This window comes from Cannabis sativa, chromosome 5 (assembly GCF_029168945.1).
Source record: "Cannabis sativa cultivar Pink pepper isolate KNU-18-1 chromosome 5, ASM2916894v1, whole genome shotgun sequence".
Lineage (NCBI taxonomy): Eukaryota > Viridiplantae > Streptophyta > Magnoliopsida > Rosales > Cannabaceae > Cannabis > Cannabis sativa.
In genome coordinates this window covers 45,918,331-45,933,503 of record NC_083605.1, presented here as the reverse complement: position 1 = coordinate 45,933,503, position 15,173 = coordinate 45,918,331, and the positions used below count along the sequence as shown (strand labels likewise).

Genomic DNA, 15,173 nt, shown 5'->3' with positions numbered 1-15,173 from the left:
AAGAAGACGGCTCACGATGTGAACCACCATGGAGAATTTTATTCTTATCATTCAGATACACCACATTACACATATTAAGAGCTCAAAGTCAGCTTTCTCCATCGATTTTGCCAAGTGAATTAGATAATCCACATTAAACATACCATGTGCATGATGAAAATCAATTGTAAAATTGGTTTTCTTCCAAACAGATTTGGCATATTTACATGTGAATAGAGCATGTCCAATCGACTCCCATGCGTTTTTACACCTTGAGTATGAAGCTGAATTAATGACTTTTCTCTTGTGTAAAGCAGAGGCCACAGGTAAAGCTTGTTGAATGACCTTCCACGCAAAAAAAAATTTACTTTCGGAGGTAACTGTAGAGCCCAAAAAAATTTCCACCAGCTTTTGAAATCATCAGAAGATGATTCTTGAAGTTTCTCTGAGATTGAATTCGCAAGGTGGAAACTTGATTTAACCGAATATACCCCAGATGTGTTATGGTGCCAAATAAGCCTATCTTGTGATTGGTAAAAGCTCAAGAGAATGGTAACAATATGATCAATATCGATTTGAGCAAAGTTGTCTTGTAGGAGATCCATATTCCATTCCATAGTGTCAAGAATAAAAGTGGATACAGGCAAGGATGGTTGACCAATAAAGCCGATTGGTCTGAATTCATCATGTCCTAGGATCCAAGGATCTAAACCACTTCTAACTTGAAATTCGTTACCAATCTTGTATCGCAGTCCCTTTAGGAGCATGTCCAAGATGCGCCTCTAGGAAGGAGTTTCTTGAGAAGTATTTATGCTTCAAAAGGCGGCCTAATAGTGAGTTTGGATTTTCAAACAATCTCCAAGCAAAGTTGTCTTGTAGGAGATACATATTCCATTCCATAGTGTCAAGAATAAAAGTGGATACAGGCAAGGATGGTTGACCAATAAAGCCGATTGGTCTGAATTCATCATGTCCTAGGATCCAAGGATCTAAACCACTTCTAACTTGAAATTCGTTACCAATCTTGTATCGCAATCCCTTTAGGAGCATGTCCAAGATGCGCCTCTAGGAAGGAGTTTCTTGAGAAGTATTTATGCTTCAAAAGGCGGCCTAATAGTGATTTTGGATTTTCAAACAATCTCTAAGCCTGTTTTGTTAGCATAGCTTGTTTGAAATCAACAAACGAACGAAAGCCCATACCACCTTCAAACTTTGATTTGCATAACAATTTCCACCTTTTCCAATGGATCTTTGAGCCATCTTTGTTAGTACCCCACCAAAAATTAGCCATCATAGATTCAATTTGATTACAAAACCCAATTGGTAATCGAAACGTTGTTTTAGTTAAGTTTGATAAATCCATTATTCATTCTTAGTTGATAGTTGATAATATTATAAATTTATTGGCCTGGTTGATAGTCACTCATTTTAAAGTTTTGTTTATTCTAAAGTGATTTGTTGATGGAAATTGGTTACAAAACATTTTAAGACTTGTACAAAAGTTTAAAATTAGACCTTTTAAAAAAAAAATCCTTTACATTAAGACCACAATTTTATAATCAGTCTTTCATTTAGATTCGTTCTTAAACATTCAGTTATAAATTTTTTATTTATGTATGTAAAATACGAAAAAAAAAACATGCATTTTCTTTCAAAGAAAAAAATAATTTTCTCATAAATATGAAAATATATAGTAGAGTTTATTTCGATATGGCATAAATAAATAATGTAAAAAAATATAACATCAAAAAATAATTAAAGTTAAAAATATAGAAAAGAAACAATAAATAAATTTGATAAAACTTGTAATAATAAGTTTTGTCGGAAAAGTCACATGTGCCGAAAAAGTCACCGGTGCCATAAAAGTTATTGTCGTAGGAAAAGTTGCCAAAACAATCACCGTCGTCAAAAAAGTCATTGGAAAAATTACCAAAAGTAGATTTCTCAAATATAAATAAAAATAGAATCAGTTCTATACCATAATGAATAAAAACAAATAGCTCAAACCGATTATAATTGAAATATAACCGATTCTGTGATATAATTAATAAAATAAATAATACAAAATAACTCAAACCAGTTATAATTAAAATAGAATCGAATAACACAAAATAACTCAAACCGGTTATAACTAAAATAGAAACAATTATATAACATGATGAATACAAACAAGTAACACGCAATAACTCAAACCGATTACAATTAAAAAATAAAAAGGAAATCAGTTCTTAAACACTGAAACATAAATTAAAAAAAAAACTAGTTCCACAACAAAATACATCATAACACATAATACCTCATAAAACCGGTTATAATTTTTTTTTTTTTTAAAAAAAAGTGGGAATTCTAAAAAATATTGACGCATTGTTGACCTCGCTTTTAGCCAACGACAGTGAGTCTAATTTTGTAAGCGACAAGTAGTTTATAACGATTGAATAGTAAAGAAATTTAAACACACGGAAATTTTATAAAGGTTCAGCCCCGAGCAGTTCGGTTATTAGCCTAATCCTTGTTATTTGTATTGACTTAAGAACAAGGAGAAAGGTTCATTTTCTTATAGCTCTTACAACAGTATCTCTGAATATGAATTCTTAGACAAAATCTTTCGACCAAAATATTTTCGACCCTTTGCCCAGTGAATATGCATCACTATTTATAGGCTATGAGCTTAGAGAGGAAGTCCTTCTTGTTACAATTGATATAAGTAGAAAGATTTCATAGTAAATACAGAATACACTGATCATGGGATTTGGACAGCTTGCCATATCTCTGTAATCTGATCCCAAAGTTATAGGGATTTCCTTGATGACTCACGATGCGAAAGCTGAATTCGCTAAGTGTTTGTTGTTCTGCGCGGGTTGCTTACTGCTTCATCTTGAGCAAGCATACGAGGTATCCTGTTCGGCCTGTATCTTGCGAGCAGATACCCAGAGTCGATTCCACGTGTCACCATCGAGTGATGCCACGTCAGAGTGTAGAAATTTGGATAACATTTACCCCCAAGTCTGTACGGGACTTCCGAAGTTGCGTGTAGACTTCATTCGAGCTATCTTTGCGTTTGAATGGGTGACACGTGTCAAGCGCGTCTGTTCGCGACTCGATGTGAGGCTGACTGGGCGTCCTTTCGATTTTTGACTAATAAATTGTAACGCCCCGACCCGTAGGGACGCCACGTGTGTGTGCTTTTACAAACTTATTCCTAGCTATTTTATTAGTTTATGAAAAGTGGGGTTTAATTAAAAACTTTTTGATTAAATCGGAATAAAACTTCTTTATGAAATACCACTAAAATATAGGGATCCCCTGTTTATGAAATTTCTTTATAACAAGTTACAAAACCGTTAATACAGAAATAAAGTTACACTTTCACACATAAAAGAAAAGAGGTTGATCATGCTTCTCAGAAGCCAAGACACCACGGCTAATATGTACACTGCTAGAAGACTTCTGATTTATGGCCGAACATAGCTTTATTCCTCTTACCTGCACCATGAAGCACCCGTGAGTCACAATGACTCATCAAGAAAAGTTATTAGATTAAAGCATTATAAACGCAGATATTCGCATCTCAATATAACAAGTATATATATATTTGTGACTCTCACATATCCATTAAGCATAACCATATAGTATTAGCATTTATACATTTCCACATACTATGCGTTATGAGAAAATCACAACACCCTACAGTCAACAACTTTATCGTTGCATTAAATGAATATCTAATCAATACATAACCACACATTTTCAGGGCTTCATAAAGCATTCTAATCTTACATCCCTATAAACACATATTCTTACAACCCATGAGTCACTGAAGCTCGGCAAGGAAAGTGACTAATTTTATAAGTAATATAACATTCATCCAGTCACACTATAATAAAAATGTATTCAATTACAGCTCATGACATAATATCACGCTTGATCCATTTCACAACATCGTAACCCTACAATCCTGGTACTTCATAAAGTACCATTACCACTCGTTAACCACGAGCTACATATGTCACTATCGTTACCCGATACAGCAAATGATAAGTAAGAAACCTATCTGCGGTTTCAGGAATAATTACTCATAACGGTAATGACCGTTTCCAATCCTCACCACTCGTTATCCACGAGTTGCATATGTCACTATCGTTGCTCGATAAAGCGAACGATAAGTAAGAAACCTAACCGCGGTTTCAACGAGTAATTACTCATAACAGTAATGACCGTTTCTAACCTTACCACTCGTTATCCACGAGCTGCATATGTCAATATCGTTGTCTGGTAAAACAAATGATAAGTAAGAAACCTATCCGCAGTTTCAAGAATGATTACTCATAACGGTAATGATCGTATCTTAATTCATTCACAACAACGGTGATAACCGTGTTTTTTCCTTATTCATAAACTATTCACAAACAAAAATAATTGTTTCTCATCATTGCCTCGATTACCATCGAGTCACAACAAATATATATCGTTAACCTCAATTAAGATTAAGTCACAATAAACACATACCGAGATCTTGATCATTATCGAGACGATAACAATCATAACATTACCATATACAGTGCTTAATACTTTTCTTACCTCAAGTCTAAAGTCAAGCATGTGAGCCGACCTGAGTGGAATGATGCTCGACGAACTCGGGTCCTCAAACTTCAATAGTGTTCTAAGGAATGATTCAGCAAGAGAGGGGGATGAATTCCAGCTAGGTTTCTCCCAACATGGCTGGCTTCTATGCTTGCACGAGAGAGAGAAGAGAAAGAGAGGGAGTAGGTTGATTATGGAGTGATTACTTGGTTCTTAAGTAATTTATAGTAAAGGTCTTCTTTTCTTTCTTTTTTTTTATTAAAAGTCAGCCCATAAAACAAATAAAACATAATACTTCTTTCTTCTTTTTTTAAAGTATGACTAATTTACCCTCAAATAAAATAAAACTTTAAAATAACCTAGGGGCATTTTGGTAATTTTACTAATCCATTAAACCGACATTCTAATATTCAAAACTAATCCAGAATACCCTCAAAATAAGTCATCCCTTAATGTCGTGACATTTCTGACCACATCTCAAATTTCCACAGTCGTCGGTTCCGAAAAATATTTTTATTTTAAAATAGTATCCTCGATACCCACATATCCCAATTTAACTTCTGTAATTAATAAATTACGCTTAACATAATCATTTAATAATTTCTCACTAATTACCCTAAGTAAGATCATAATCTTACTCCATTACCAAAATAATTACATATTTAATAAAATATGTCTATTTAAATATCACTTTATTTTCCGGGGTATTACATAAATGCTTTGACGCAATTAATGATTCAAAATTCGATTTTCTCTCACCACGTTTGACGGTTGCACTTGATTGCTGTTGATTTCCCATATTCGCTTTTTGGGGGGAACCGAGGTGTCTGAGGTTTTTTGAAATGATTACTCCTTTTCATTGTTTTCCTATAAATACCACTGAGCATTTGTTCACAAACTCATTTTCACCAACCTTCTTTGCTAAGTAAGTTTAGAGCGAAAAGAGAGGCTTTAGCTTCAAGTTTGCTGAAGGATTTTCACGAGAGCCATTCGATCAGCTTTGCATAACCTGAACCCAGACGTTCGATCTTTGAGTAAGTCTTCGATTTCTCTTACTTTACTTTGCACATTTATTTTCTGAATGTAACTTTAACTTTGTTGTAGAAGATATGTAGGAAACCCTAAGTTTTAGAAACTTTGTGATTTTCCTTGGTAACGATTCATGCGATTTCATCGTCCATAATGCTTGCTTTTTGAACTGCACAATGCCTGTCCTTCATCTTGCTTATCCTAAGCTTCATGAAATTTTTTGCCCTAACTCACGAAAAATTTCAAACTTCTGAGTTTTAACTTTTCGTCGAATATCTTCATTCTTTAATCTGTTGAGTATGCCTGGTCGGCATATTTTCCTGTTTAATGTTCGATATCCCGACCAAACACTCATCTTGTGTGTTGTCTTTGGTGTTTAGAAATACTCTTATTAGGACCATATCACCCACAAAGAATTTTTGAGCCTTCACTTGTTTATTGAAATATCGAGCTACTTTTTGTTGATGGGCTATCAACTTAAAGTTTGTTGTGGTTCGCTTCTCTTCGATTTCATCAAGTGATTCAGCCAAGAGTACGTGATTTGATTCTTGGTTGTACGTCAATCTTCTGTGGGATGGTGGTTCGAGCTCTACAGGCAGCATAGCTTCATATCCATATGCCATGGCAAATGGAGTCTGTCCAGTTGCCATTTTTTCAGTTGTTCGGTACGACCATAGAACCTCAGGGAGCTCCTCCGGCCTATTTCCTTTAGCATCCTCGAGTCTTTTCTTTGGTGTATCCTTCAGGGTCTTGTTGATCGCTTCAAATTGACCATTTTCTTGGGGATGTGCCATTGCAGAGAAACTTTTGATGATACCATGGTGTGCACAAAAATCAGTAAAGGACTGGCTGTCAAACTATTTGTCGTTGTCCGAAACTATTTTGTACAGCAATCTGAACCGGTAGATTATGTTCTTCACAACAAAGTCTTGAACTTTCTTAGATGTAATGGTTGCGAGTGGGTCGACTTCCGTCCACTTAGTGAATTAATCAACCGCTACCACTGCGTACTGCACTCCTCCCTTGCCTTTGGGTAATTGTCTGATCATGTCAATTCCCCAGATGGCAAAAGGCCACGGACTTTGCATATGAGTTAACTCGTTGGGCGGAGCTTGAGGTATCTTCAAAAATCTCTGGCATTTATCACATTTCTTAACATGGGCCTTTGAATCTTCAATCATTGTCGGCCGGAAATAACCTTGCCTTAGAATTTTCTTAGATAAGCTTTGCCCGATGGCATGATTTCCACAAAATCCATTGTGCATCGTAGATAAAAGTCGTGCAGCTTCTTCTTGAGTAACAAATCTGAGCAATGGCATAGAGAATCCTCTTCTGTACATAATTCCCTCTACTATGATATACTGTGCTGCCTTCCTTCTCATCTTTCGAGCTTCATTTAGATTATCTGGGAGTTCCCCAGTGTTGAGGTAGGCTGCTATCGGTGTCATCCAGTTTGGGGAAGTATCAATCATTTCGATCTCTTCCATGCCAGTAATGCTAGGCTCTTCGAGGAACTGGATAGGAACCAAGTTCGCTTTATCATTTACATTACTGCTTGCAATCGAGCTAATGCATCCGCAGTCGTGTTTTCTTCCCTTAGAATTTGTCTGAGACCGTAGCTTTTGAATTATGCGAGCAGATCATGTATTTTGCTCAGATGTGCTATCATCTTTTCTCCTCGAGCCTCGTATTCTCCAGGTACATGATTTACCTGTTGGGTTTTATGGCCTAAATAAAACTCTTTACAATCTGATTAGTTATCAATATAAGAAATTTGAAGTGATTTATGTTTGCATGAATTTTACATGCTAATGGTTTATATGTTTATTACATTTACACACAAAATCAGTTAAATCCACATCATATGTTTATTCACAATTACAGTATCGTCAATACAGTGGAATGTGATTGTGATCATATGAATCAAAAGACTAAGTCCCTATTTCATCAGTGTTTTGGATTTACACTAATGTGATAATCAGCGATGATGTGTACTTACACTTGGAGTAAGTGTTATGTTCTTTCCAGGACATTAGTAAAGTATACTAGTTTCGAATGTATGGAGTATACATTGGACTGGACCGATATTGCAACTTAGTTAAGATATTATAAACTTACCGTTATATCTTTCCAAGTCAATATCAGTAGTTGATCTTAAGATTAAAAGAATCTAAATCCTGATATGCTTGGGCTCAACTCAGGAGTGCTATTCATGTTCTTTGATTTATTATTTAAGTCTACTTTTGGGTCAGGGTGATACGTATATTTTGGGAATATGATAGTATGATTGAGTGGGAGTGCTGAACATAAATATGGAATCTATAGCTTCTACTAGTGTATAGAAGTCAAGTGATGATTCCCTTCGAGCTTGGCAAATAGAAGTAAATGGATGAACTCTTGTTTAAGTGACTAATTCTTAGATCACTAAACACCATTTACAGGTAGCTAAGTGTTTTAAGGGGCAAAATACATTGAGGGGTGAGAACGGTAAAATTATCCCATCTCGATGTAAATCATCTATATAGAGGATCTTTGATCACAATAAGATTATAACAATGGTTAAATGAGATAGCATATCTATATCGTGGAACATATAATATGCTCTATATAAGTCTGAGAGTGTAATTCTAAGTTCTAAGAGTGGATTCAACGAAGAATTAATAAGTAGGAATTTACTTAGTAAATTCGATTCACTTATTGGAAGCTCAACATATAGATCCATGGTCCCCATTCTAGTTGAGAACATACTGCTTGTAAGACTCAATAATTGATTTGTGATTAATCAATTATAATTCTAAAGTAAGACTATGTCTAATTTGTGAAGTTTCACTTAGCAGGGGCGAAATTGTAAAGAAAAGAGATTCTAGGTTTATTTATTTATTAATGGACTTCATATGTCTAGTTAATAATTAAATTAAATGACAATATTATTTAATAATCTATAATAGTTATTAAATAATTAGTTTTGACATTTAAATGGTTAGAATTGGAAAATTGGCGTTTTTGAGAAAATAGAAATAAAATTTGTGAAAACTGCAAAATCCAAGTAAGGCCCATTACACACCATGGTCGGCCACTTGGATAGGTTTTTCAAATTGATGCTTTCATTATTTTAATGCCAAATAATTCCTAACCTAAACCTAGTAGTTGCATATAAATAGAAAGTGATTGCTCAGTCAAAACACACTACTTTCAGAAAAACAATTTTTCAGAAAAACTGAGCCTTCCCTTTCCTCTTCCTTGGCCGAAATCTCTCTCTCTCTCTCTCTCTCTCTCTCTCTCTCTCTCTCTCTCTCTCTCTCTCTCTCTCTCTCTCTCTCTCTCTCTCTCTCTCTCTCTCTCTCTCTCTCTCTCTCTCTCTCTCTCTTTTCTTCTTCTAAATTTCGAACCTTAGTGATAGAGTAAGTACCCACACACAGCAAGTGGTAACTCAATCATAGATTGGAAGACTGTGAAGGATCACAAACAAAGAGAAGGACATTCAGGCTCGGATCTTGATAATACTCCGCGACAGAAAGGATACAAGGGTTAGAGATCTGAGTGGAAGGAGACATTAATTTCGCTGCATCAATGTAAGGTTTTCTTAACTTTATATGTGTTTATTTTATCGTTTTAGAAAGTTCATATTTAGGGTGTTAAACAACATACTTGTGAGTAGATCTAAGATCCTGGTAAAATAATATCCAACATTACCACCAGCTGTGAATCACTGTAGATTTCAATGTGCTCGGCTTTCATTTCCCGGGCTAATTTTAGGCCAGCGATTAAAGCTTCATACTCGGCTTCGTTATTGGATGCCTTGAATCCAAACCTAACTGCAGCATGCAGGTGTTACCCCCCAAGCGTGACAAGGGCGATTCCTGCACCAGATAGTTGATCTGTAGCCAACCCGTCCACATGTATTTACCTGTCCTCTCTTTTGGGCCTTGTGTGAGAGTTGGGAGCCATAGTAGTGGGTACGACATACTGAACCCAGCACCCCCTGACATGAACCACCCCAATTGTGAAGGCCCATTTGCCTGATTTGAATAACTGTACTAGGTTAATTAAACTAGTTTAACCTAATAAAATTGATTAGCAACATAATTAATTTCATTTATTTTGAAATTAATTTAAGAAAATCATAGTTTAAAGAATTTTATTCTAAGCTAAACTATGTGTATTTTCTTGTATTTAATTAAATATACAATTATAACCATCTAGATTCTTTCTGAAGCTTAATTTAAATTTTTCATTAAATATTCCTATTTAAGTTGATATTTAATTATCTCTAACTAATCAACTTAAATCTGAATATCTTTTGGATTTAAAATTTCAAAATTAAGTTGAGGAATTTTAGGCGTTGGTTATTAAGATTCTTTAAATATTTTTTAAGTTAATATCTTTTCGAATATTAACTTATAATGGAATATTTTAGATATTTTATAAGTTGATATCTTTTCGAATATTAACTTAAAATGGAATATTTTCAAATAAAGTGGTTACAACTTAATTTTTGATATTTAATTAAATTTAAATTTGAAAATATTTAAGTTCTAGATTTTTTCTAATACAACTTAAATTAGACATTTTTTTTTTCAAATTTTGTGGAAAAGATACTTAGTCAAATAAGATATTTTCTAGATAGTTATTTCTGGACTACTTATTATTTCTAATATTAAATACACTACAAGAAATATGATCTTTACCTACAAATATTTTACCTACAATTAAATATTTGTATATAAAAGGTATATTTAGCTACTAGTATTTAATGGTACTAATTATTGGTTGGTATATATAAGTCAAATCTCATTAAACTTTCCGAATATAATTGCTACAAATAAATTGTGTAGGTGTAGAGTTTTACAAACATATATTTTATGGAGAAAGTCTCGTTTCCCACTTTTATTTCATTTTATAATTTTATTAAAAATTAAATGATGATGTGTATTCGTATGTGTCAAAATTTATCCAAATGTCAATATGTAAACCCTACATACATGGAAAATTTTACTTAATATTATATTGATAAAATAAAGGATACAAAAAATACCTAGGGTTTTTTAACATCATCACTAACACTGAGCCGCCTCTATCTCTATGTTTCTCACATTTGCAACTTTCCCCTTCTTCGTGTCTATCAAGTAGCAGCTCCCTTCTTTCTCTTCGTTCTCTCTATTGTTGGTAAGCTTTGTTAATTTTAAACTTCTTAATTGGTTTCAGTTTGATTTTTTAGATATTCTAAACCTTGAACCCACGACTCTTTGCTCATCATCGACGAGACCTCCATTGAAAAGATCTTAAGTCTCTGCCTATATTTCGCTGCAGCAAGCCTCTCTCTTCACATTAGTTTAAGCTCAATTCGATTTCCCTCTCTTCAGTAAGGCTCTCTCTCTCTCTCTTTCTCTGTTTGTTTCTCTCTATTTTCCTGTGTCTTTCCCTTTATCTTGAGTCAGATCATCCTTTAAACCATCTTTCAATTTTTCTTTCGATTTCAATATATATATATATAATATTTCTATTTTATTTGCTCTATGTTTCGATCAACGAACTTTAAAGTCTCTTCTATTTTATTAATTTTATAAGAATGTATTATATATTGTCTCAGAGTTTTGTATATAATTCATTGAATCTTGTAAAAACTTTATTGAATTTTTGTAATCTTTTATGTGTAACTAGTAATGCTGGAGATGCTTGAGCCTCTTTTGTCTCTAATATTTGTTATATACTATTATATATTTGATAATCTTGTGAATAATTGCTCAATGCATTTTCCTTTTGTATTCATTTTAGGCCCCAATGATTTTGGAAAAAATGAAGAACAACCTATCTACACACAGGTTAATTTTATAATACAAATTGGTATATATATAATATTCTTTTTGCGATAGGGTTTGATTAGTTACTTAGATAATTTAATTTGTATTGAAGATGAACTAATTATGGTTGATGAGGCATAAAGTATAATGTCCAAACAACGATTTGTATAGGTACCTATAACATTGAATTGAATAATGAATAAATATTCTGAAGAACTTGAGAAATTTTGGCAATCATTAACCAAGGTTGAAATGCTATTTTGTCAACTTTTCTGTCTCAAGTTAGCTAATTTCCCTAATGTTGTTATTAATTAAATTGTATATAAATAAAAATATTGGTACATTTGACTTGCTTCCATTTTGAAATTTTGGAATTCTATGATTGTAAATCATAGCATTACAATATATATTTAAAATTCCTACTATGCTACTTGTACACTTTTCTTAACATAGTTTTGGCACATTATTGCTTGCCATCATATTGCAAGTATACAAACTAGAATTATTATCCAAATTTATATGCCATGGATACATGACTTTAATTGTAAGAAATTGTGATATCACCCTTATTGTTTTTAATTAATTGCTACAAAAATTACTACTCCAATATATTCTAGTTTTAGTTGTGGGACGATTATTTAATGAAATTGGTAATATAATTTTGATCAACTCATACTACCCAATCTTATGTTTTTTTTTTCAAGAGACAACCCAATCTTTGAACAAAGCGAGAACAGTTGCTACCATATTTTACTATTAATGTCATATTTTTTGTAATTTTATTGACTTTAAGATATGTCTAAATAATTTTTCTTGTCTTATACTTTTAGCACTTGCCATATGGAACAACTCTTGAAGACATCAAGAAAATGATTTAATTAGAAGGCTCTTCGCCAAAACCATCATCAAGATTGTTCTTCAGCTTTATGTTGCAATCATGTCTTTCATCAAGCAATCAAGCATTTCAAGATAGGAGGAGACAATTTAGATATGAAAAAAAAGAAAAAGAAGGGAAAGAAATTTTTTTCTTCCCAAAATGTGTTTCAGTTTTGTAAAATAGAGTTATGTTAGGATATTAATCAATATTGGTGTCAGATTTGTAATTGAAATTACATTGAAATAAATTAATGTATATTTTATAATTAAATTTGGTCTGCTTTATTTTTTTTTTTTAAAAAAATGATATTATATAATTTTAAAAAATTTATTAAAATAATAAGATACTAGCAAACTTGTTATGTGAACCATTCAATGGGTGACACGTGGTAAAATTATTAAATCCCATATTGGTTGGCCAAATAAATTTGACACGTGGACAAGTAAAAATGTTTCATGTTTTGTCCTATGTGGCTGCCACATAAGATGACATGTGATTGTATACATCATTTGCTTAATCATCATTGTAGGGTCCACCATATAAGTTACCTACAAATAAGAATAATTGTAGGTATAGATCTTTCTCCACAATCTTTTACCTACAATTATAAATTATTTGTTTATTTGTAGGTAAAGTTGCTTACCTACAATTAGATAATTTTTACCTACAATTACAGTATGTAGGTAAAGAACCTATTTTCTTGTAGTGATAGGAAAATATTATACATTGTGAAATTAATTATTTAAATAATTAATTTTGGTACAATTTATTTTAAGTATATTTTTTCCTAGTATTAAACTAGAGATTAATAATTAAGCCTTCTCTACACTTAATTATTCATTTCTTGAATTTAATACATTTAATTAATTTGAAAATTAAATATCTAAGTTGATTTTCATCATGATACTTAAATATTTCTTTTTCATGACACTTAATTAAATAGAAAATTATTTTTAGTTGAAATTTATTTTTTCGACTAAATTTAAATAATTTTTCAAAATATATATTTTTTTTATTAATCAAATTTCGAAATTGCATTTCTTAAATGTTGGAATTTCGAATTTTATTTGAAAAATAGATTAAAGTTGTAAATTATTTATTTTAATTTTGGACCAACTTAAATCAATGATTTTTTCATTTAATGATTAATTAAAATAAATGAAGTAAAATATATTTTATTAGAAATTTAATTAATTAGTCAAAGGAAAATCTAGATAGGTGATATTTTTGCTTGAAGTATTTTTCTAGTTTATTTAATTAAATAGAAAATTAATATTTAAGTTGATTTTCATCATCATACTTAAATATTTGAAATTTTTCTTATATATTTAATTAAATAGGAAAATTATATTTTTTGTTGTAAATTAATTTTATTAATTAATTTTAGGCCAACATTAAATTAGAATAATTTTTCCAGGATTTATTTTTTATTTTAACATGCATTTTCGAAAATTGTATTCTTAAATACTTTAATTTTTTGAAATGCAATATATATTTATAGAAAATAAAATTTGAGTTGTAAATTAATTTAAATTAATTTTGTAACAACTTAAATTGAATATTTTTCTAAATATTTATTGGAAATTATTACTAAGATGGAAATAATTCATATTATTTTCATATCCATCTAAGTAAAATTTATAAATATTAAATTAAAATTTATATTTAGAATTTTTCATTCTAAATTGGAAATTTTAATTAAATAAATATATATTTAAAATAAATAGAATAAATAAAGAGAATCAAAGAAAATACAACTCTCTTTAAATAATGAGCTTTATTATTAAGATATTCGATCTCCATTGTTGGTTTTACATCGCGTTTGTTTTAGTGAGTAATCTTCCCTAATGGAGAAACGTTCATTAGCAATTTCGCACCGTTTAATCTCGAAAGATAAGTAGTTTGTAAGTGTTTTATATGGTATGGATCACCTTAATGGTGACGACCATATTTGACTTGCAAATTATGAAACAATGGTGGAAGCTCATAAGATAGAATTGCCTTGACTCTTGCCTAAACGGGATAACGCTGAATTCCAATCTTGATCGAATAAAAGGTTGCTAGAATGTTTAACATTTTAGATGAGCTGACAACTCTATTCAATGGATGGTAGCTTTGACTCTCGCCTAAACGGGACACTGATATCAGTTTGTTGAAAACCTTGGAAATTATTTAGGATTGTATGTTTTAGTATTTTCACTTGTCATTCCTACTTGCTATATGTTTAATAATTTCTGAATTGTGTAAGAATTTATATTGAACCATGTTATTTTCTGTTATTAAGTTGTAGTTTAATTTCGAATCTTCATTGTTGGTCTAACTTGGTTTGTTTATCTAATGAGATAAATTCCTAGTGGATTTTCACCATTAGACATACATAATAGTGTTAGATCTCGAAAGATAAATATTATATATGCAACATCTAGCTGTTCATCAATTGATGACACCTTAGACTAGTATTTTTACAATATGAAACAAGAAGATTAAATAAATAAGATTACTTTGTCTTTCGCTAATCGAAGCATCGTTGGATTCTTATTTAAACAACGAAATTATCCTAATTCCTCTTAGCTTATTCATTTCGAATTAGCTCAATAACATATCATTGGATGAATGGTCTATATATCATATCATGTCATTCTATATTTTCTCTTAAGAAATTAAATGACGCATATGATTATAATCCCGAAATTCTATTCCCAATTGATATAAATCCTCAATCTTAGAAATCTCCTACTTGTATGGGCAAATCAGACTTAGAGTTAAATTAGTAGTGGTGGTCCAAGATAGAATTACTCATTATATTTGGTATAAATTTAAGTCTTTGACTTTAATTTTAGATTCCAAACAGAAATTTTCTTATATTTCTAATTCCAGGATGCAATACAGTTACACCTTCATAAGGG

General features: G+C 31.6%; 1 protein-coding gene and 1 long non-coding RNA gene across 2 annotated transcripts; one reads left to right on the top strand and one right to left on the bottom strand.

The window, feature by feature from the left end:
* Nucleotides 1–5,867: 5,867 nt before the first annotated feature.
* On the bottom strand, nucleotides 5,868–6,383 carry LOC133038357 (uncharacterized). Its single transcript, XM_061116479.1, has one exon. It carries the CDS (start codon nucleotides 6,381–6,383, stop codon nucleotides 5,868–5,870), a length of 516 nt encoding a protein of 171 aa, XP_060972462.1.
* A 4,257-nt stretch (nucleotides 6,384–10,640) lies between these two features.
* On the top strand, nucleotides 10,641–12,549 carry LOC133037648 (uncharacterized). Its single transcript, XR_009687709.1, has 3 exons — nucleotides 10,641–10,951; nucleotides 11,365–11,411; nucleotides 12,221–12,549. It is a non-coding gene; the product is annotated as an uncharacterized LOC133037648 (long non-coding RNA).
* The last annotated feature ends 2,624 nt before the right edge of the window (nucleotides 12,550–15,173 follow it).

Coding starts and splice junctions, on each gene's coding strand:
- LOC133038357 (XM_061116479.1), bottom strand. CDS start 6,383: ATGGCACATCCCCAAGAAAATGGTCAATTTGAAGCGATCAACAAGACC.